This window comes from Nelumbo nucifera, chromosome 3 (genome assembly GCF_055504915.1).
Source record: "Nelumbo nucifera cultivar China Antique chromosome 3, China Antique-T2T, whole genome shotgun sequence".
NCBI classification, from domain to species: Eukaryota; Viridiplantae; Streptophyta; class Magnoliopsida; order Proteales; family Nelumbonaceae; genus Nelumbo; species Nelumbo nucifera.
Genome location: NC_142651.1, coordinates 76,055,266 through 76,080,549, shown reverse-complemented (window position 1 = coordinate 76,080,549; position 25,284 = coordinate 76,055,266). Strand labels below are relative to the sequence as shown.

The 25,284-nt window shown below is 40.2% G+C and overlaps 1 protein-coding gene across 2 annotated transcripts in view; it reads left to right on the top strand.

Annotated features, from left to right (window-relative positions):
- Nucleotides 1-25,284, top strand: part of LOC104588790 (carbon-nitrogen hydrolase family protein) — a 58,883-nt gene that overhangs the window by 18,609 nt on the left and 14,990 nt on the right. For both annotated transcript variants that reach the window (XM_010246870.3, XM_088900703.1), the window contains exons 6-7: nt 6,433-6,567; nt 9,354-9,522. In XM_010246870.3, coding sequence (XP_010245172.1) covers nt 6,433-6,567; nt 9,354-9,522 — 304 coding nt within the window. The remainder of the gene's footprint in view (nt 1-6,432; nt 6,568-9,353; nt 9,523-25,284) is intronic.

Here is a 25,284-nt window from a genome sequence, read left to right as displayed (position 1 = left end):
CTACACTGGTCTGTTCCTTGCGGTAGAACTTCTAGCTACAGCTCCCAAGTTTCTCCACAAGTCATCAACAGAGAAATCTGAGAACAGGTTTGAGGCTTTAACACAAAGTATAGCTCTATTAAGAATACACTCCCATACTGCCTGCACACTTTTTTCTCTGTCACTGAAGATTACCATTTTTCTACTCACACACCATCCATATCAAAGCAGCCTAAGGCATCTCCACATGACTTTACATCTCTTCTTTGACCAGCTGAAGGTTGCAGATTCAAAGAGATTTCCAATCTGCAGAGGCACAATCCACCTATGACCAAAAAGATCAAAGACCTTTTCGCAGAGGCCTACAACAAAAGGGCAAGAAATTAGGAGGTGGTAACAGCTTTCACCACATGCTTCTTCCCACTTCTAGCAAGCTAGATTGATTGCCAGCACTAAAAAATCCACACTCAATAGTTCTGCATATCTGTGGGTGCTTACAATCCAATGGCCAATGCAACAGTCCTTAGTAATAGTTTTTTTCATCAGCAGCCCACGAAACTCTAGGTACTTAAATTACTAGTCCTAAAACAGACAAAAATATAAAAGAATCTGGTGGCCCTATGACCAAGGAAAGAAGAAAGGAGGAAATAGAAGGGCTGGTCAGATCAGGCAGTCCAATCACTTTAACATCAGTTCAATCGTTCTGAATAGAGCTCTATATGTAAAGAAAGAGGATTTAATCTTCTCCATGGAAGATGGTGCTCTGATACCATGTCACCTGTCATAGAGGGATGAGAAAAGAAGACATCAGTAGAAGAGAAGAAGAATGAGAGAAAGCCCCACAAACCTTATAGAGTATTTTAAATATAAATATGAAATTACAAGTATGCCCTTGTGCCTAAAAGTACAAGAATAATGACAGTTATCAATCTGCTAATATGACAGGAGCTATAAAATTGAAATACTTAGCATTAAAACATGACACTAGTAATGTTCAATGTTCAGTTGCCTGTAGACACTTGAGGTATATGCTGTTAGCCTTCTTAGTCTAACAAGAGGGACTTCGTTTCTCATAAATTGTTAGCCTTTTGATGTAGTATGGGAATGAGAAACATCCCATCGGGGTTGATGCAGTACAGGAGAAGGCCGATAAGTTCTATTCAAGTTGGGACCATTCCAAGACACATAAGAAGCAGAAATGACGCCACCGGCTCATCTTAGTAAATATTTACCAATATAGCATCACCACAGGAATTCTATCTTAGTACGTTTTTACCAAGTTGGCGCCTTCTCAGAGTTTTCATCTTAGTTTGTTTTTACCAAGATAGCATTATTTCGAATTTATATTCAATTAGGACTTTCCTTTTGAAGGATTTTAGTAGGATTCTATTTTGGAGTGTTTTCTTAGATTAGGATTTTATTTTTAAGGAGTTTTAGTAGGATTCTATTATGGGGTGTTTTCAGATTAGGATTAGGAGACATAAGGGTGTATGCCTATATAAAGAGTAGCTAGGGGAAAGCTAAGGGAGCTTTCTTGTTATCAATTTTCTCTTAATTGTTTAGTGAAGAATTCTTCTTCTTAAAATTCGACTTCAGCTCTTTTTTTTGAAGCTTTTCTCACGTGTTTCGTTTTCATACTGCGTCAGTCGGTATCAGAGCTCAAGTTGATCCTTCTTCGGATTATGGCTCCTAAGAAGAAACCAGTAGCTCACATCATGGAGCAGGAACTCAACAACAAAACACAAGAAGAGATGGCGGAGTTGAGAAGACCAGTCGATGCACTTGCTAAGGAGGTCAAATCTTTGCATTCCTGGTCGGAAACAAGGGACAGCGGCTCCGACGCAAGTATCTCCACACGTTCCCTTTCATCATCAAGGAAATCAACCAGATTAACTGTAGTTGCGGGTGGTGACCAGAGACGGTGACAAGCAGATCTCAAGGTTGAGATCCCGGAATTCCAAGGAGGCATGACTAGCAGAATTCATGGATTGGTTTTTCGTAGTAGAAGAAATCCTTGAATTCAAGGAAGTTCCGGAAAATAAGATTGTGTCCTTAATAACCACTCGGTTTAGAGGATGAGCAGCAGCATGGTGGCATCAATTGAAGGTTATGCGATAGAGAAGAGGCAAGAAAAAGATTAAGACATGGGAGAAACTCAAGACAAAGATGAGGTCAAAATTCCTACCTCATAATTATATTCGTTTACTTTATCAAGAATTGCAAAATCTAAAGCGAGGAATTGATACAGTAGATGAATATACAAAGAAGTTTCATCTATTGGTGGCTCGGAATGAGTTAGCTAAAACCGAAGACCAATTGGTGGCTAGGTATATAGGTGGGCTGAGACCAAATATTCGAGATATATTAGACCTATTTGACTGCTATGATGTTTCTATGGCACATCAACATGCTCTAACCATAGAAAAACAAAGCAGCCGACCTAACCAATTGGGCCGAACCCAAACTAATGTGGCTAGACCACCCCCATGTGATAATCCTAACCCGCCTTCAAATCAGCCACAGTACTGTGGGCTGAATCAAAACCAAGGACGTGGACCTAATCCAAGCCAAGTGGGTCCACCTGGATTGAAGTGTTTTAAATGTGGTGAACCAGGCCATAAATCTATTGAATGTGTGAGGGGTGATAAAAGAAAAGGGGCGGTGTTTGTAGAAGATGAGAGTGAAACCCAATTAGAAGCATTTGACTGTTCAGCCCCTCCTATGTTTGACTCTTATAATGACGAAACCTTAGAGGGAGAAATGGTGTATAGGGATGTGGGAGAGGCCTTGGTAATGCAGCGATCATTCCTAACTCCTAGGGATGAATCATCGGATTGGCTAAGAAATAATATTTTCCACACCACGTGTACTATGGGTGGGAAAGTTGCAAGCCTTGTAATTGATAGCAGGAGTTGTGAGAATGCTATAGCGGAAGTAGCCATCCATAAGCTGAACCTAAAAACTCAACAACATCCTTAGCCTTACAGGTTTGCATTGCTAAAAAGAAAGAATGAGGTTTCAGTCACATAACGGTGTCTAGTGAGATTTTCTATTGGCAACAATTACAGTGATCGTGTGTGGTGTGATGTTGTATGCATGGATGCCTGCCATTTGCTACTTGGGCGCCCTTAGCAATTTGACTGCTATGGACGAAAGAAAACCTATTCTCTTGAGTTTAAAGGGAAAAGGCTGACCTTATGTCCATCACAAGAGACTAAACCAAGCCCTAAAAGAGATCGGTGTTGTGTATGCTTCAATTAACAAGGGGTTTGACCTAAAAGGTGTGGAGGCTCCAAAGGAGGTGAGGCCTTTGCTTGATGAATTTAGTGATGTGTTTCTCGAAGATTTACTGGCAGGATTACCACCATTAAGGGATATCCAAGAATATTCGTTTGTGCTGAAACACAAGTTTGGTGTGCACAATCAAGTTGCGGATGCGCTCAGCCAAAGGAGAGCCATGTTATCCACGTTCCGAGCACAGGTACCGGGGTTATATACTTTTTGTGAATTATTTTTCACTAACCCTTATTTTGCTGGTACCATAGAGGAAGTGCAAGCAGGTAGTAGGACAGACTTTGTGATATATGATGGTTTTCTATTTAAGGAGACCTGCCTATGTATACCTACTTGCTCAGGCGACTGAAAATCATCAAAGAACTTCACAATGAAGGACATTTTGGGCAAGACGAAACAATTCATCTCATCTCAACAAGTTACTTTTGGCCCAAGATGACAAGAGATATCACAAGGTTTATGGAGCGTTGTCACATATGCCAAGTTTCTAAGGGAATGGTAACCAATGTTGGATTATACATGCCCCTCCGGGTTCCTAAAAGACCTTGGGTAGATATCTATGGACTTCGTTTGTCGGTTGCCATGTACCTAGCGACAGGTAGATTCTATAATGGTGGTTGTAGACCGATTTTCAAAAATGGCTTACTTTGTGGCATGTAGGAAAACAATGGATGCCTTACTTATTGCTGGTTTATTCCTCAAGGAGGTTGTCAAACTCCATGAATTACCATCTTAGATTACTTCGGATAGAGACTCCAAGTTCATATCACACTTTTGGAGAAGTCTCTGGAGGCTAATGGGTACCTCATTACAATTTAGTAGTTTATATCATTCTCAAACGGATGGCCAAACAGAAGTAGTCAATAGGGGTTTGGGGAATCTTTTGAGAACCTTTGCAGCTAGCCATGAACGACAATGGGATCTCTTATTAGCACAAGCTGAGTTTGCCTTCAATAGGTCCAAAAACAGGAGGCCAACCCTCGTAGCGTCCTTGACCTTGCTACTAGTACTTGGCCAGGTTTAATTCATGACAAGGCTGATGATATGGTACAGAAGCTTAAGAACCTCCAAGAAGAAGTCCACAACAAGCTAGAGGTAGCCAATGCTAAGTACAAACAATATGTTGATGGAAAAAGGAGGAAAGTAGTATTTGATACGGGAGACCATGTTTGGGCCATTTTAATAGAGGACCGCCTACCAATTGGGCAATGTGGAAGGACCAAGGAAGATTGGACCATACGAGATAGTCAAAGTCATCAATGAGAATGCGTATAGACTAAAGCTACCCAGTCATATACGTACCCATGATGTTTTCAATGCCCAACACTTGGTACTTTACGTTGGCGATCAGTCAGATGGTGGTTTGAATCTGAGGACGGATTCTCCCCAATCTAGGGAGGATGATGCAGTATAGGAGAAGGCTGATAAGTTCTATGCAAGTTGGGACCGTTCCAAGACACATAAGAAGTAGAAATGATGCTACCGGCCCATCTTAATAAATATTTACTGATATAGCATCATCACAGGAATTCTATCTTAGTACGTTTTTACCAAGTTGGCGCCATCTCAGAGTTTCCATCTTAGTTCGTTTTTTCCATGATAGCATTATTTCAAATTTATATTCAATTAACCTTTTGAAGGATTTTAGTAGGATTCTATTTGGGAGTGTTTTCTTAGATTAGGATTTTATTTTTAAGGAGTTTTAGTAGGATTCTATTATGGAGTGTTTTCAGATTAGGATTAGGAGACATAAGGGTGTATGCCTATATAAAGAGTAGCTACGGGAAGCTAAGGGAGTTCTCTTGTTATCAATTTTCTCTTAATTGTTTAGTAAAGAATTCTTCTTCCTAAAATTCAACTTCTGCTCTTTTTTTTGAAGCTTTTTTCACGTGTTTCGTTTCCATACTGCATCAAGGGTCAACATGGCAGGTAAAGAAGGTGAATTAAGGATCTGAGTTATGTAAAAAAGATATTCAGATCTATACCTGCAGGTAGCTTCCAACAAATTTTCCACTCCACTAAATCAACTCTGATATTCCAATAGTTCTTCTGCAGACCCAACTAAGAAACTGACCAGAATTGACTCCTAATTACATTAAAAATAAAGAAAATTCATATATAAACATAGGGACTCTTAGTATGGACTCCAACTCCTAAACCAACTTGAAATATCCATTACTAATCATGTTAAAACTAAACAAACAAATGACAGCTCCAAGATAAACAAAAAGAGAAAAAAAAAAGAAACATCTTAATCCCATAACAGGATGTCACCCTATTGCTAGAATAGTTATAACCTTCCCCAAAACGCATTGGATTCACAAGATCTGGGTTTTCTTGGATAAGTAGTTGAAAAAAAAAAACTATACTGACACCAAAATTATGTAAAATGGATAAGTTTTGGCCCTTAAAATAGACTGAGAAAAATTAAATGGTTGCATCTTTAACTTTTCAGAATTCTAAGTACTTTCTAATATAACCTTTTGAACTAATTTAACCCTTTAAGATAACTAATCCTCTTTTAAGACACAAACAAGATAAAAATATATTTGAAAAACTCAAAACTACCAAAATCCAAATCACCCAGAAATTACAAAATTTGGTTCAAGAATATGAAGAAACTTGATTTCTTCTTCCAAAGTTTCTTTCCTTGTTTCAATGCCTGCATCACCTTCTTAGGCTATAATCAAGTAATCTTAATAGGAAACACTTAAGCCAGATGCTGATGCAATGCTAATAACCTTATTCGCTGCTAATGTTCCTATGTAAAAACCAAGGTTCTTAAGAGTATGGTTTGAATATTTAAGCCTTAACTACTATTGAAAACCAAGGTTCCTTAATGTTAGGTTGGAATTCATTGGTATCCATTTGCATATCTTCTTTTAGTAAAACCCTAACATGGTACAGGAACATCTCTGGAGATCATACTTAGGAAGATTTAACTTACACACAAAAAGGTTGACCATAGGGGCAGGCCTCTTGATTTATTGTAGGAAGATTTAACTTCATTTGTATCCATTCCATTTAGTCATTTATTGTATATTACCTCATTTTATCAGCTCAGAATATTATAGAATGATATATGTTTTTTGTTAATTTTTCTCATCAATCTGTATTAACTCCTATTTTTGGTAACTTCACATGTTTTTTAAATATCAGGTTGCTAGTCTCAGAGGATCCATAAGCAGTTTTCAAGAGCAAGCAAGTTGCAAATCAAAAGTTTTATCAGTTGAAGCACCATACAAGCTTTGCCAATCTTTTACCCCCCAAATGTCTCTTTCCAGTCCACTTAAGGTCAGTCATGTTCCTTCAAGGTAGTAAGCTTATCTTCCTCAAATATCCTAAAGTTGTAAGGAATTAATGGAAATTCTTTCTATATGATGTTTTGATAGGTAATGAGTAATTGCATTAAACATATATAAAAGCTTAAATGTAACAACTGTTTCACAAAAAAGGTCCACCGACATACACTATGGACCCGAGAAGGATTTACAATAGAAGCAGAAAATACAATATGTTCCAATCCCTCAGAACAATATGTAGAGGCTGCTTGGTCCAATTTGTAGAGACTATCTGCTATAAGTCCTCAGCCAATCATCTTCCTCAAGATCAAATCTTAAAAGACATGAATCAAGAAAGCTTACACATCAATTTAAAGACTTAGTAAGACTATCAATGAACCATTTGCAAATCTTTCTTTATCTCTAACTGATAATAGTTGATAAGAAGAAAAGAGACCAGACTTACTAGTCATATGATTGGAAGCTCCTAAATCAATGATCCTAGGAAACTCAAAAGGGATAGTAAAGACATCTTGGCTATTTGATTTCACGACATATGACATGGAGGTCTTCCTTGTGTCTGTAACTCATAGTGTCCTTGGACAGTATCATGGGTGGATTGCTATTGATTTTCATTATTAAAAGTTTAGTTAGCAATTCTGGTAGTATTGGGTTTCTTCCTAGGATTAATTTTAAACTTTTTGGATTTTCCACTAAATCCCACAACTCTCAGTCTCAGTGTGCTTGTGTGTCTTACAATGAGTTCATCATTGTTTTCCTTTTTATCTTTCTTGGGGTTCTTGTTTTTACTTTCTTGTGTCTACCTCTTCCCGCAAGAACAACTTGCTTCTCCTTAGGTGGATTGATAGCAACCCAACTACTCTCTTTTGACTATATTAATGCATGCATCTCATGGAGTGTGGAAAGTTTCCTTGCTATCCAAGATTGGGGTGCAACTTGGGTTGGGTTGGGAATTTGTCAAATTGTCAATGGGCCCAAACCTAACCTGAGCTCAATGCAATTGAAAGTCTTCAAGTTGGGCAACCTGATCTGCATCCCTACCCAAGATCTAGACTCTAATAGGTTTATGCATCTAACTTAGATCCATGTTTCAAAGTATCAGTACTCTTGATATACAAAATTTGTGTATCGAGAGCTTTGGTGAGCTGAAACTACCATTTTTTAAAATGTTTTGCCCTGATATTTTGACAGGCCACCTGTCACATCAAATATTAATTCTTTAAAAACTTAAAAATCATGTAAGCCTTTAAAATAGGCATATCGATGAGCCCAAGATACAACACGATATGCCCAATATGGGTATTGTATTGATACTTTGAATCTTGTTTAGATCAGCCAAGAAAGCAAACAACTTCTTTTATAATGCCAGCTTCATATAGGATGAGGCATCCCTCTATTATCCTAATCAATAGGCAAGTAGTGATCTAATTTCTTCCACATTGAAGGGTAGAATGGTAGACTAAGAGGCTCTTATCACCTTGATGTCAAGTTGAAGATTCAATTTGTAGTAGATAAACATGTGCGAAGTGTCTATGCTTAGCATATTTAGATTTGGATTGAATTCAAATCTCTTTGGTGTTTCAGTCCACATAAAATTTTTCCATAATGTGGGCTGCACTGAAGACAACACCATGACATGATCATGTAATTCTCCTACTCCCACTTTTAATGAGCTGTGCCTTCATCTTGGGATTCCTTTATCTTGCCAGTCAAATACCCCAATTTTCCTCTCCCTCCTAAAAATAATCTTACAACCTTAGACCACTATAAATAATTCAGACCATTTAGAGGTGTGATAGAAATCTGAAAATTCATGGTCGCAACACTGTGTCCCATTCTTCTCTTGGCCTGTCTTGGGATCTTGGCCTTAGAAGAGGCCTCAGGGATGTTGGAACTCTACTTGCTGAACACTCTTGATAGTCTTTCTTGTTTCCGACCTTTCTGATAAGTGCTTGTGGATTGCTGATCCATTAGGTGTAATTTCTTGTGCCTCTTTCACAATGCACTTTCCCATCTCTTCCCTACCATAAAATTGCTGGGCGAAAGAAATTCAGAGTACTTTTACTCCTATTTCCATCTCATGCACAGGCTGTAGTACTTACTGTCTCTCAATTGCACATCCCCCCATGATATGTAGGGTTTTGTTCTAGGATGGAACGGGGATGGATAATTGGTATCTAGGAATGATATATAGGGCAGGTCGAATCGCAGTGATATACTGAGAAACACTTATATAGGAAAAGTAGTACATCTAGCAATAAAATTAATATGCAATTTATTAAATAGGAAGAGATAGCAGGGACCAACATTGCTTTGTGTAATGGGAAATCTTGGTTTGACAAAAATGAGAATGTAGGTTTGACTCCAGAGCTGCTGCTTTGTGCAAAAAGATGCCAAAGATTAGGACCATATCCAGCCCATCTCTCCCAAGACCCCATATAGCTGGGGCCATCATTGGGTAATGGCCCTAATTGAATGGGAAAAGATAAAATTAATTCAAGAATGTAAACAGAGAAGAGAATGAGCAATGAGAGAATGGGAGAAAGCATAGAAGTCCTTATTCATGAAATCTACCTAAAAGGTCCAAGTATAAGACTAGTTAAATGAGGTGATCTGGCACGGTGAAAGAATTGATCCTTTCTTGCACTAAAGAACAGATGAAAAAAGATTGTGTAGTTTTCAGTTTGGTGATTATGGATATAGTTGCTGTATAAGTGACTGATTTATCAAACTTTACCCCTTGTATTTGACAAATGAAGCATCATTGATGATGTGCAGATTAGATATCACTCTCCTGAGGAGGAGATAGCTTTTGGACCTGCTTGCTGGCTTTGGGACTACTTACGAAGAAGTGGAGCTTCAGGCTTTTTACTTCCGCTTTCTGGTGGAGCAGATAGCTCTTCAGTGGCAGCCATTGTTGGGTGCATGTGCCAGCTTGTTGTAAAAGGTCAGTTAAGTAATCTCAAAAGCATTTTTCTAGAATATCATCTTTGGATATTTTCTTATTTCAAGTTATAGCTCATGATTTTATTGATCTAGACACTGTATTTAGATGTTGATATGGGGAGTTTTTCTTAAGGAGTGGAGTATAATGAGAATATTTCTCGATATTCCTTTATATTATGGTTTAAAATGCCTTTAAATTTCCTAATATTTCCCCGACATATTTCCATTTCCATGGGTAGTGATACGGAATTTTACTGGAATTGACATCATAGTTGTCAAGGCGATGCCTAGGCAACTAGGTGATTTTTAGAAGTCACCTCGCCCAACGCCAAGGTGTTTTTGTATTAGGCACTCACCCATATATATTATATTATTTTTTTGGATGTGCATATGTATTATATCATTTTATTGGTTTGTTTTATTTTATTAGAATACACCCTGTTGTTTGTTACAATTTTTTTTATTAAAGTAATTCTCTTTACATTAAAACTACGAAAGTTTCTTTGGGTTGGAGACTTTGAATTTTGAACTGAGAGCTAAGTTTCCATTGTTCAGTCCAAGACCTCCAGGTACGTTTCTTCTTCTTCTTCTTTAAGAAATATTTTTATGATGAAATAGGGGCTTTGCCTCCTCCTCCTTCTTCCTAAAAATCATACTGGTACTCATTCTTTCTTACTTTTAACAATCCTCCTCCATTTTTTTAGCCTGACACAGGGTCTCCACCCCCTTAAACACAACCCACATCATCCTCTTGGACATTATGTTGGGAACGAAAAAGGGGCTCCGTCCCCCATTTTTGTTGGCCTAGATGCTAGCTATGGCATTTTATGTTTTATTCGAATGATTTTATTGCTAATAGGTAGCATACATGTATGTTGGTTAGTATAAAAAACCAATAGAGTAGCTTAAGAGGGGTAGGAATATTTATTTTATACTTTCAAATTCCATTGCCTAGGCAACTGAGTGACCTGTGGTTGCCTAGGCACCTTGACAACTATGATTGACATATCCTCTAGTGAACACTACTAGGAATACAAGAGATAATTTCCATGACATATATCTATTTCCGTGGGTAGTGACATGAAATCTTACTATAATTGTTATATTCCCCAGTGAACACTACCCACACTATACAGGGTAGGGGTGAGCAAATGGGTAGGTTCTACCCAACATAGTTGTCAAGGTGTCGCCTAGGCGACTAGGCGCCTCGCCCAAACGCCTTTACTTTTAGCATCTAGGTGCTTGCCTAGGTGACAAAAATGACAAGGCGGGCACATTTGCTTTAATGTTTTACTATTGAAATTTAAAAGATAAAAGGGTTTTGAGGAGAGAAAAAGAAAGAAAGAAAGAAAAAAAAGAAAGAGGAAAGAAAGAATAGAATTATAAAGAGGTTCTTTTTTTTTTTTTTCTATTCTCTCTCTCTAATTAAATAAAACAGAAACTCCATCCTTGTTTTTTCTATTTTACTTTCCATCTTGAATATTTATCATGTAAACATTCTTTAGCTGCTAATTGATATGAAATTGCTCTGTTAAATACTTATAATAGTATATTATTTTTGAAAATAATGAAATTAATATATGTAAGAGTTTTATATTTTAGTTGTGATGGTTTGCCACATTTTTAGAGGAAATATAATGTTCTTATTAAAGAGAATTGCTATTTTTTCTATTAATACACATGCTGAATGGTGCATAAAAGTAGGGGACTATCCAAAAGTTAGTTTTTTATATTATAAAATTTTTATCGCCTAGGTGACTAGGGGACTAGGCACCCCAGTGTCGCCCAGAATTGCTTAGACGCCTTGAAAACTATGCTATCCAGACCGAATGGAACTGACCTTCAACCACCCTACCCAACCTGTTACAGGGGTAGGGTCTGGTCCCACATTCTTGGAACTGATCCCCACCCAGGCCGGTTCCAGGGTCTAGGGTTTATCCTACATAAGCCAACCTGATGAACCGACCTTGGTGGAACCTGCCTTGGAACCAAACTTGCCTTGAAATAAACCCCAAAATACTTTTGGAGATGTGAAGATTTAAACCCTAGTACTCATGGTTACAAAGACCATGGTCTTCCTTGATCATTGAGTTACTTAAATGATTTGATCATTTGTTTTCATTTTAACATTTGAATGTGTACAGTAAGTAATGTAAAAGGTAATATTACAAAATTTAAATTTAAATTATAAGTTTTGAACCATATGATGATAATTTACATATTAAATTACTCAAATTAATGAATAAAGATAGTATAAGCTTTAAACTATATATTATATTTATTGAAGATCATGTTTTTAAAGAACATGCTTCTGTTTTTTTGAAGTGGGAGAATAAAGAAAGAACAGGTTCCACAGGTAGACCCTGGAACCACCGATGCCAGAACTGACCCTGGAACCAACCTTCATAGGGTAGGTTCTAGTTCCAAAAACCTGGAACCAACCCTTATAGGGTAGGTTCCAGGTTCTGCCATGGAACCGAACCAGACCAACCCATGCTTACCCCTAATACAGGGTACAAGAGATAGTATTATAATACAAGTTGGTGACAATATTGTAGATATGTAGGCTAGCAATATTATTGCTCACCCAACTTAGATTATTACCACTTGGAGCCAGCTCGATATCCATTTCAAACATGAAATTAAATATTAGTTTTTGTTTGTGTAATAGATTATTTGGTTGATTTATTAGACATTTGCATTTTCTGACTTCAAAATTTTCTTTAACTTTTTCTATCGTGTAGTTTTGAATCTTAGGATTTACAGGACAACTTCAGAACATATTCTTTTGTCTATAACCTTAGTTTCTTATCTTTGTTGCATGATTCAGAACAAGATAATAATTAAAAAAGGTGTGCGTATGCTTCTTTTATCATTTTGTAAAATATCAATTTACATTTTTGCATAGTTTACAATGTTTCTGTCATGTTTATAATTTTTACAATATTTCCATGATCGGCATTTCCACCAACACTGACATTTTAAACCCTGCTTTATATTTGCATGACGCATAAAGGAGACTTGCACGATATGCAGATAATGAACTTAATCTATTTTATGGCTTTATCTTCTGGACAATCTACCTTTTCTTTTCTGACATTCCAGAAGAATACAGGCAAAACAGAAGTGTAGAACAGGACTGCAAATCAATGCTTAGAAATATGAGAGGGAGTGCAAGTTTATAAGTACCTACAGCCTGAAACTTTGCAACAATTTTTTTTTTTTTTTCTTTTTGATAATCAACATGACTTTCATTAAAAAACAGAAGCCCTGCTAAAGTGCTAATAGAATAGCAGGCAAGGATATAGTGCAAGGGCTTCCACAAAAGATGTGGAATCCTATTCTTTGTTTAATGATTCAGAAAAAGATAATAGTTCAAAAGGTGTTCCTATGCTTCTTTTTATCATTTTGTAAAATATCAATTTATAATTTTGCATATTTTACAATGTTTCTGTCATGTCTATAATTTTTACAATATTTTCATGATCAACATTTCCACCAACAATGACATTTTAACCCCCTGCTTTATATTTCCATGACCCATAAAGGAGACTTGCACAATATGCAGATAATGATCTTAATATATTTTATGGATTTCTCTTCTGGACAATCTACCTTTTCTTTTCTGACATTCTAGAATAATACAGGCAAAAAGAAGTGTAGAACAGGATTGCAAATCAGTGCTTGGAAATCTGAGAGGGGGTGCAAGTTTACAAGTTTACAAGACTTGCAAAATGATTCTGTTAATCATCTATTACTTTTCAAGTTGTTAGCATATAGAAGGTTTTACCTTTAAAGGAAATTTGGCTATCCTAGTCACCTATTTAGCAATGAATATTTCCCACTTGGAACTACTACTGAGTTATTCCTGAGCATCCAAAAGGGATGCTCTTGAATGGTATCTAGATTTAAAGGTGGTACAAGTTTCTAGCTTTAATCCCCATGGACTGCACCTAAAAATGAAATTGCCAACTTTGTAGGCATAATCAAAAGCATGATTCAGAATTTGGATATCAGTGGATGTTTCATCATGTAGAAATGGGAAATTTTGGGGATGTTTCGCAAATTCACTAAAATATTTGGATATTCTAAAGAAATCAGGGAAAATTACAAAAAAAAAACAGAAATTGTCATTAGAATTTCGTGGACAGTTAGAAGAAGTATAATCACACATTTAAACTAAAAAAATCATAGCAAACTGTATATATCAAATAGGAGAAGATTAAGAGACTTAAGTAGTTATCTCTTGTAGAGACACTATGGGCTGACTTGGTTGGGGGCACATTTTTATATCATCTATCTTATGTATAGTATCATTATTTTCTATTGTATACATAGTCTTTTATTCTTTGCATTAGAGAGGGGCACAACTGTCCTTTCACTCTTTTGTACTCCCTTGATATATAATACATCTCTTTTGGGCGTGTTGTCACTAAGACACATCCATTCAAACTCTTGTATCTTTGAAATTGCTGTCTTTGTCATGGTATCAGAGCAGATTCGATGAACTGCACTTGCTGAGAATATTTGATGTAGTGCTTGAAGGTTCTTATAAGAGGATTGGGGAGGCTCTTGTTGGTTTCTACTTCTCAAGATATAAGTGCATATTTGGGGCTGTTTCGTATTAAACTGGGTGAGGATGAGTTCATGAAAATTTTTCACAATAATTGGTACTTCATCCCGGGATTTCATGAGATAAATCCAAGTATAACGAGAATAATCATCAATAAAAAGGATAAAATACCTGTAGCCCCCCATGGTTGGCATGTGATATGGCCCCCACACATCAGAGTGAACAATATGGAAAGGAGAAAGAGATCTTTTATTGCTGATTGAATAGGAATGTCTACAATGCTTTGCTAGCTCACATGACTCACAATGAAGACTAGATAAAGGCACTCCTTTAAACATATCTGGGAACAGATGACTTAAAGCAGAAAAAGACAAATGACCAAACCGAAAATGACATAACAAAATTTTCTTAACAGACTCTGACACAACTGACTCTAAAGCAACTCCATGAGGTGGTCCCAAGGCTTGATATGGTGTGTCCAGTAGGTATATTTCGTTCGCCTCATGACCACTCCCAATCGTCCTCTGAGATTGCAGGTCTTGAAAAACACAATGAGTAGGAAAGAAGGTTATGCTGCAGTTCATGGACTTTGTTAAGGTACTAACAGATAAAAGGTTTGTGTTAAGCTTAGGAACATGGAGAATAGAAGATAAGAACAGGGTGTCAGAGGTCTTTATATCTTCTTTACCAGAGATGGGGGCAAGTGACCCATCGGCAAGGGATATTTTCTCTTTCCCAGAGAGGAGATGATATGAACAAAAAAGGTTAGATAGGCTGGTCATATGGTCTGGTGCACCGGAATCTATAATCCAAGGGAGTTTATGATTACCTGAAACTGAAGCATGATTTGCTGAGGCATATGTACCTGAGTGAGCAAAAGCCGATGAAGAGGATGTACTGTTGGAAGGGTGGGATGAAGAAACTGTAGATTCCAGGTGATTTAGGAGCCTCCCATACTTCTCAAAGTCTAACTTCATTGCAGCCAGCCAACTGCTCAATGGTTGATGTTTTCTCACTCTCCTTACTTCCCCCTTTAGGTACTGTAGCAGCATTAGCAGTCTTGAGTTTTCCCGCTTGACTGCCCTTCTTAGGATTGTTCTTAAACCTCTCAGGGAGTAATCCAGGGTGAAGTTTCCAGCAGGTGTCCTTGGTATTTCATGGTTTCTTGCAATATTCACACACCTGCTCCCCCTTTTCAGTAGGCCCCTTAGATTTCATTCCTGCATGTGCAAAGTGTTCTGTAGGTGGACTCTGCAACTGAACTTGTCGTCTACTTTCCTCACTACTTATCATGGCATATGCCTGTGATAGAGTAACCTCATCTTTGGCCAAAATATTCTGTCTGATAATATCAAACTCAGGGTTGAATCCAGTGAGAAACTCGAACACCCTATTTCTCTCCACCAGCTTTCTGTACATTTCAGCATCCTTTTTACTCTCCCACACCACAGTTTCCATAACATCAATTTCCTGTCTCAGGTTCTTCACATCACTCTTCTTCCCCTGTCTCAGGTTCTTCACATCACTTTTCAATTTGTACGCTCGGGCTACATTCAGTTTCTGTGAATAAGTCTCAGTTACACTGTCCCATATCTCCTTAGCAGAAGACATCTAGAGATAGTGCTGGCTTATATGAGGTTGCATAGAATTAACTAACTATCCTATAACGGTATAGTTCTCTTGCATCCATCTCTCAAATTCAGGATCTGTGTCTTCGGGTTTCACCTTACTGCATGTGAGATACCCGAGTTTTCCTCTACTGCAAACATAAATTTTTATAGACTGTGTCCAGGCAAGATAGTTCGTCCCATCTAGTTTAATCGTGGTAACACCAGTCAAAACGGAATCTACTGGAACAGGTCCAGAAACCGACACCTGCTTGAACTCACTTCCGTATGTCTCCATTAATCAAACGGAAATCAAAGAACTGAAATTTTAACTATGCAAACTTACTTGAAGTCAAACCAGAAATAGGGTGCTTGAAAAACTAGGGTTTTGCTCCGTCCAGCAGATGGGAGGAAGAGAGAAGATAGTGCCGCACCAACCAGACTGACCCAAACTCTTCCTAACCTGAACCGCCCTCCTTTAGCAGTCACAAGACACCTTCCAAGCATAGAGCGCCACACCCAAGCTTCACCTTTCCTAGTAACCTCGAAAATCTCTAGTTGGCTAGGGTTTCGGGCAGCAGCAAAACAGCATCACTTCTTGGCAAAATTCGGCCAGAACTTAAATCTCCAAACCCTTCTACCAACTGGGCAAGTGATTCTCTATACTATAGAGAACCTATCTCTCCATACACTCTCTTGATTTTAGAGTGTACAGGAACGAAGAAAAAGGAAAAAAGAAGAACTGTACCCGCTCTGATACCAAGATGTAAATCAATCTTCTAATATCAGGTTTAAAATCAGTAATTAACAGTGCAAATCAGATCTGAATAATAGTGCAAGAGCTGTGTATGTCGAAGAGAAGAGGTAAGAGTAGAAGAAGTCGAATGAATCACCCTTCTCCTCTAACCCTATTTTATTAATCTCCAAAAATTAATGATGACAAGTATGCCCTTAAGTGGGCGGCCAGCTTGGCAATTACATAAAGAAAATAAAACAAGAACAAATAACAGGCCCATTAAGTGAGGCCCATCAACATAAAATAAAAGATAAAAATAAAGGATATCACACAAGCAGCTGTTAGGGCCCATTTGGCCCAGTCTCTTTACAGAATATAGCCATGTTGTTTCACACTACCAAATGAACAGATGTACCTATCGTAAGCAAGAGGGCACATGATATCTGAATGCCCTACTTGGTCATCTAAGGGAAACATACACTTCGGGCTATAAGAAAATCAGCATAGAGTGATAGGGTTGCTGGTCGTGTTACAGAAGAAGATCTGGTTCGAGGGAGCTCACCCTCCTGAAATGGACGAGAGAGAGAGGAAGAGAAGAGAAGAGGAGAGAGGAGAGGAACTCAGGATTATTTCATTCATGCCACTCAATTGATTGCTACAGATATTTATAATTGCCGATAGTGGCTTGTAACAACCCAATCATGACCTGTAACAACCCAACAAACGCTGCTCAGATCTCTGGACGTGGACGGCGTGTGTAAACAAACCTCAGAGAAGGTGCTGCGCACCTGAGTCGTGGGCTGTGCTGATCTGGGCCCAAGGTGTCCTGGGCCTGGCTCTCCATAACTGGGCCGGTCTTAACATCCCCTTCCCCATCAAGAATGACCTTGTCCTCAAGGTTGGTGGTGGGGAACTGCTTCTGTAGCTGGTCCAAATCTTCCCAAGTAGCATCCTCCTGTGGCAGCCCCTTCCAAACGACCAAGACTTGTTTGTGAACCTTGCTGCCCTTCTTCACCCAACGGATGTCCTTAACATGCTGTGGTTGAAACACTATTTCTCAAGTCTCTGTGAACAGCAGAAGCGTGGGACTGGTAACATCAGAGGAAGATAGGCAAGGCTTCAGGAGGCTAACATGGAATATGGGGTGCAACTGGCACTCTGCAGGGAGGTTCAGTTGGTAGGCAACAGCCCCAATGCGTTCAACCACCTGAAATGGCCTAAAGTACCGGGGAGATAATTTCTGAGTCGACCTTCTCGCTAGGGATGCCTGCCTGTATGGTTGGAGTTTCAAGTATACCCAATCCCCAACTGAAAACTCCAATTCCCGGTGCTTCCTATCATAAGCTATCTTCATATGCTGCTGGGCCTGCTGAAGATGGAACCTGAGGGTCTTGAGTATCTGTTCCCTTGCTGAAAGCTGGCTCTCAACTTCAGCAACTGATGTTGCCCCCTTTTCATACGGTAGGATAGATGGAGGGTCACACCCATAGAGCACTTTGAAAGGGGTGGTTCCTACTGATACCTGGAATGTAGTGTTATACCAGAACTCGGCCCATAGTAACCATTGAGCCCACTGTTTGGGCTTATCTCCCACAAAACACCGCAAATTGGTCTCCAAACATTGGTTGACTACCTCCGACTGCCCGTCCGTCTGTGGATGATAACTGGTCGAGTGAAGTAGGTGCACCCCTTGAGCGGTGAAGTAAGTTTGCCAAAAGGAACTCATAAAGATGGGATCCCAGTCTATCAAGATGGAGAGGGGAGTTCCGTGGAGTCTGGCCACCTCCCGAATGTAAGCTTGAGCTACAGTGGATGCTGAATAAGGTCTGGAGAGGGCAATGAAGTGTGCATATTTACTCAGCCTGTCCACAACCACCAGCACTACTGATTTCCCTTGAGAGGTGGGGAGTCTGGTTATGAAATCCATAGTGACTTCTTCCCAAACTCTTTCTGGTATGGGTAGGGGCTGCAACAGTCCTGCCGGTGCCTGTGTGTTATACTTTTTCTGTTGGCAAGTAGCACATCTCGCTACATACTCCTGCACCATGCACTTCATGCCTTTCCAATAATAGTGCGAGGCCAAACGTTTATAGGTACGAAGAGCCCCTGAATGTCCTCCTTGTGCTGAGTCGTGAAAGAGTCGTAGTAACTCCTGGTGATGGTTGGATCTGTCAGAAATCACCATTCTCCCTCTGTAAAGGAGAACATCTCCCTTCATAGTGTATCCATCGGTGCGAGCTGGTTCCTTAAGAACTTGGGCCCTAATCTGGGCTAGGTGAGTGTCATTGTGGGCTTCCTGCTTTAATTGGTCCATCAGGGTATAAGTTGGCCGTGACACTAGGGGTGATCATTTCAGCCCAGCCCGGCCCGGCCCGGCCTGCATATATTTAAACTTACACATTTTGTGTATAATGTATACATATGTATACATGTTATTTTACATTATATTATATATTTTGTATATAAATATTATAACATGACATGTATAATTTATATTATATGTAATATTTTATATTATATAATATATAAAATAAAAGTTTATATGCATGTTATGTCATTTAATATAAAATATTATAGATATATAATGTTTTATATATGAAAGACATTGGCCCGGAATCAGGCTCGGCCCGACATGGGACTGTGTAGACCAGGGCTAGGGCTTATGTTACGGGCCTGGAACCCCGGGCCGGGCCGGGCCCGGGCCTAAGCTTTAGCCCTTATCATAAGTGCAAAGCCTGGCCTGGCCCGACCCATGATCACCCCTACGTGACACCCCAGTGATGTGAAGGTCTTCCACCCGTGAGAGTGTGTTGGCGATAGCATTAGAAGGTCCCGGCTTGTACTCAATAATAAAGTCATACCCCAGTAACTTGTAGGCCCACTTTTGCTGGTCAGGGCCCAGAATTCTTTGCTCCAGCAGATGCTTGATGCTGCGGTGGTCCATGCGCACAATGAATCTTTGGCCCAAGAGGTATGCCCTCTACTTCTGCACTGATAGCGTGATAGCCATGAGTTCTTTCTCATATGTGGACTTGGCTTGGGCCTGGGGAGAGAGAGGGCCTTGCTGTAGAAGGCCAATGGTCGGCCCTGCTGCATCAAGACTGCGCCTATCCCTTTGCCTGAGGCATTCGCTTCAACCACAAATTCTAGTGTAAAATCGGGAAGAGCCATTGTTGGAGGTGTGGTCACAGCCTTCTTAAGTAACTGGAAGGCTTCATCAGCTTTCTGATCCCACTCAAATGCATGCTTCTTCAGTAGGCTGGTAAGTGGTGTCGCCAGGAGTCCATAATCTTTAATGAAGCAGCGATAGTACCCAGTAAGCCCAAGGAACCCCTTGAGGGCCCGTGGGGAGTTGGGCCTAGCCCATGTGACCATGCAAGCAATCTTCTCTGGATCTGTATGCACCCGGCCATCGGAGATGATGTGCCCCAAGTAGTTAATTTCGGTCTGCCTGAAGGAGCACTTAGAAGGTTTCGCAAATAGCTGATGGTGGCGTAGTAAGCTTAATGCACACTGCAAATGGTCCAAGTGAGCAACCCAGTTTGGGCTGTAAACAAGTATATCATCAAAGAATACAAGCACAAATACCTGTAGATAAGGCTTAAAAATCTCATTCACGAGTCTTTGAAATGTCGTTGGTGCATTAGTTAAACCAAAGGGCATCACTAGGAATTCAAAATGCCCATCTGGTGTTCGGAATGTCGTCTTATGTATGTCATCCGGGTGCACTCAGATCTGGTGGTAACACGATCGCAGATCCAGCTTAGAGAAATATTTGGCCTTGCCCAGCTCATCAAATAGCTCTTCAATATGAGGGATTGGATACCAATCTTTGAAAGTGATATTGTTCAAAGCTCTGTAATCAACACAAAATCTCTAGCTTCCATCCTTCTTTTTTACCAAAATGACAGGGGATGAAAATGGTCTGCTACTGGGCCAGACAAAGCCCTTGTCCAATAACTCTTTAACCATCCTTTCCACCTCTACCCACTGGTAATGGGGGTAACAGTAGGGTCTGACATTGGTGGGTGGGGCCCCCGGTTGTATGGGAATCTTATGATCATGGACTCTTGGGGCAGGAAGGGTAGTGGGCTCCTAGAAGATGTCAGCATAGGTTTGGAGTAACAGTTGAAGCTGTTGTGTTTGTTCAGGGCTGAGGTTCTCAGTTTCAGACGAAACAGCCATGGGCCAAGTGGCATGGAGCCCATACTCATTAGTAGTGGGGTGGCACTGTATCGGCATTGTTTGAATATAGCATCCAAGTCTTCTGCTGTTATGCGCTGACTCTTAACCCCTTTCAAGGTATAGGTGCGGCCCTCTTGTGAAAATTGCATGGTCAGCTCGGCCCAGTTACAAACCACAGGGCCCAAAAGCTGCAACCATTGTATTTCTAGGACCACGTCCGCTCCGGAAAATTCTAAGGGGTACAAGTCTACCCTGAAGGTATACCCTTGAACCTTGAGTTCGACTGACTTGCATTTGCCGTCACAGGTAATTCGCTGGCCATTGACCACATTGACTGCAAACATCGGGACGGCTTCAATCATCAGTCCCAGTTGCCGGGCTAACCCGGAGGTTATAAAATTTAAGGAACTCCCACTGTCAATCAAGATGGATACCTTCCTTCCTGAGATCTTGCCGTGGACCGGCATTATTCGGGGGGCCTGATATCTGGACAGAGCCTGTATTGAAATAACACAGTGTTCAACTTCGGGAACCACCTCCATCTGTTGAACCTCAGTGTCTTCGGGGGGTGGGTCAGGGTCATCTTTTTCATCAACTTGCAGAAGGTAGACATGTTGTTTTTTGATCAATCAGAAGGTAGACATGTTGGGCCTTACATTTGTGCCCTACGACGATTTTTTCGTCGCAATTATATCACTACCCTTTTTCTCTTCGGGCCTACATCTCTGTCCATGATACCTTCCGGTAAGGTAAGGTCAGTGAGCCAGTTTTCTGGGTAGGCAGAATGGGCTTGGCAGCAGTGGTCACCGCATTGGTAGGGCTTGGAAGTAATGGGCCTGAATTGCGCTCAGTTTTCGGGTAGGGGTTCCTCTATAATGGGCCCACTGGAGGTCCTGTAAACCTTCCCAGTTTCTTGAGCCAATCCAGCCTTTCTTCTTGTAATTTGGCTAAACCAAAAGCCACAACCAAGTAGCTGGTTTTATGGTATTTACTTCAACTCTGATATCATCCCTCAATCCCCCTATGAAACAACCCACCAGAGCAGCCTCCGGCCAACCATGAACTCTCGTGGCCAACTGCTCAAACTCATTTTGGTATTCTCTTACCGTACCCGTTTGCCTTACTCTAGAGAGGGACTCATTGAAGTTCTCATAGCCAGAGGGTCCGAACCTCACACGTAGAGTCTCAGTGAGATCCAACCAAGTGGTTTGGAGATGGGTCTTCTGGTACCACTTGTACCACATAATTGCTTCGCCATCCATGTGAATGGCGGCAGTGGGAACTCTTTGCTCAGCAAGGGTCTCATGAAATTCAAAATACCTCTCAACCCTGTATATTTAGGGAACGGGGTCATCACCTGAATACAGTGGGAAGTCGATCTTGGCGGCCTTGACAGGGAAGACTCCACCTTGCCAGCTACCATTGCTACTACTGGATCCCTCAACCTCTGAAGCTCTAGGTGCCGCTGACAGCCGTTCGAATTGACCAACCAATGCTAAGAGCGTTTCCTTGTTGTCTCTCAACTCGTTGGTGGTTTGCCGCACTTCCCCTTCGATCCAGTCAATCCTCTCCTCAGTCGCCGCCGTTCTGGTCATCGGCATGGAAGCTAGGCTCTGATACCAACTGATAGGGTTGCTGGTCATGTTACAGAAGAAGAGCTGGTTCGAGGGAGCTCACCCTCCTGAAATGGACGAGAGAGAGAGGAAGAGAAGAGAAGAGGAGAGAGGAGAAGAACTTAGGATTATTTCATTCATGCCAGTCAATTGATTGCTACAGATATTTATAACTGCCAATAGTGGCTTGTAACAACCCAATTCTGACCTGTAACAACCCAACAAACTCTGCTCAGATCTCTGGATGTGGATGGCGCATGTAAACAAACCTCAGAGGAGGTGCTGTGCACCTGAGTGCTGAATCGTGGGGTGTGCTGATCTGGGCCTGAAGTGTCCTAGGCCTGCTTCTAGGCCGGTCCTAACATAGAGCTTATCAGACAACTATGGACAATTCAGATGGTGGTACAGTCCTTCTCCTACACCTACTTGGCCATCTAAGGGAAACAAGCACTTCAGGCTATAAGAATAGGGGTGCAAGTCGGGTGGATTGGGCCGGGTTTATGGTCATCCTGGGGTCGATCCTAAAATTTGGGATTTAGGCTTGAGCCCGAGGTCAAGTCCGATCTTCCCAACTTGAGCCCAACCCGTATTGTAATTTGATGCACTCGGGTTGAACTTGGGCTTGGGTTGGTCAATGAACCCACTCTAAAATGATACTTGGGATTGATTATGAGGAGGCATTTTCACCAGTTGCAAATATGACTACAATCCACTTGGTTTTGGCCTTCTCAACAATTAAGAAATGGGACATCCATCAAATGGATGTGAAGAATGCTTTCCCACATGGTAACTTGAAGGAGACAATGTTTAGAAACCACCTCTTGGATATTGTGATGATTCTACTATGATTTATCATCTCAAGAGATCTCTCTATGGACTCAAATAGGCACCTTGGTCTTGGTTTGAGAAGTTTCGCTCAGTCATTACAGAGGCTGAATTTATACAGAGCCCTTTTGACTATTTTCTCTTTATTTTGAAGCAGGCTCAGGGGATCACTCTTCTTCTATATGTTGTTGATATACTCATTACTGGTGATGATCATGACGATATTACTCAACTCAAAAATCTCTCGAGTGAATCATTCAAGATGAAGGATCTTGGTTCTCTAACCTACTTCCTAGGGCTGGAAGTAACTTGTGCCTCTGAAGGATATTTTGTGAATTAGTAAAAATATGCTATGGATTTGGTCAAGTTGGCTTGCCTTGTCGATGAGAAATAGGTGGATACTACTCTTGAGATGAACTTCATGATGCCACTTTATATTGATGTGTTGGTAGCCTCATCTATCTCGCCATGGAAAGGCTCAGTATTTCTTATGCAGTTCAAGTTGTCAGCCAATTTGTTTGTTCTCCCAGATAGCCACATATGTTAATAGTCCTTTGGACCATTAGGTATATTAGGGGTATCTTATTTCATGAACTATTTTTCTCATCATCATCATCATCCTCTTTAAACTTGCTAGCCTATGCCGATGCTGACTGGTCTGATTGCCCTTATACTAGACGATCTACCACAGGTTGGTGTGTTTTCTTGAGTAATTCCCTCATTTCCTAGAAGCGCAAGAAGCAATAGACTATCTCCAAGTCTTCCACATAGGTAGAGTATCGAGCTATGTCATTCGTTTCTAGTGAGATTGTGTGGCTTCGGGCTCTTCTCGATGATATTGTAGATAATGTCAATGCCATTGAGGTCGCCTCTGGTCCTGTATTTTGTGAGCGCACTAAACACATAGAGGTCAATTTCCATTAACTAATTGGACATTCTACATATGAAATGACAGTTTCATTTATTGACAAATAACAAAAACGGTTAGCTGGGGAATACTTTTATGTGGACCAAATTACCCTCGGTTATTAAACCCACCCATGACCATTTCTATTCATCTCTCTCAATCTCGTTCCCTCGCTCTTCCTCATTCACTCATATGTGATGAAGAAACAACAAATACTGCTTCATTACAAGATCGGAGCACTGTGCAAATGACACTGAATCCATGAATTAACAGGCTTTTTTTTTGAAAAATTTTCCATTTTGTTCTCAGTTTTCACTGCCTTCCAAGTTCCTAAACTTAGAAAAAAGAAGGGTCTACAGCAACTCTGTTCAAATTTCCCAATCTCAGGGGTAAGCCAGTAATCCATTTCAATACATGTCATGCAATCATTATCGATTATCTGATTTTGAATCATTGATAAAAGTCCAAATTAAAAATTGAAAAAAAGAAAGAAATACATAGAAACGCAACACAGGCTAGTCCATTCTTTTTGTCAGGAAGGATGGAAAGAAGGGTGTGGTATGTAAGTTGGATCTAGAAAAAGGCATATGATTTGGTAGATTGGGATTTTGTAAGGAGAGTTATGATCAATTTTGGGTTTGGGGCTAGATGGTGCAAATGGATTATCGGGTGTGTTCGGAATTTTCATTATTCTATACTTGTGAATGGGACAGTGGTAGATTTCTTTCCAGCGAGTAGGGGTATAAGACAAGGGGATCCCCTATCTCCATTCTTGTTCACTCTGATTGCTGATGTTCTGGGGAGATTGATTTATAAAGCAGAATCTAGGGGTCTCATTAGAGGATGGAGAGTTGGAAGGGAGGAAACCACTGTCACCCATTTATAGTTTGCAAACGACACAATTCTGTTCTGTGAAGGGGGAAACTTGGATTATATTAGGAACATGAAATTGGTGATACTACTTCTTGAACAAATGTCAAGCTTGAAGGTGAACTTTGAAAAGAGTTGTGTTGTGGGTGTGCACTTGGAGGAGGGAGAGGTTAGGGAGAGTATAGAAGAGCTAGGGTGTGAGGTTTCAAGGTGGTCATTGAATTATTTGGGGTTGCCTTTGGGTGATAATCCAAGGATGGTGAGTTTTTGGAATCCGATGGTGGAAAGATTTGAGAAGAGACTTGTCTCTTGGAAAAAGAATTACTTCTCTCTTGGAGGTAGGATGTCACTGATTAGGGCTACTCTAGCAAATTTACCCATTTATTTCCTTTCAGTGTTTAAAATCCCAGTAAAGGTTGCTAATAGATTGGAAAAGATGACGAGAGA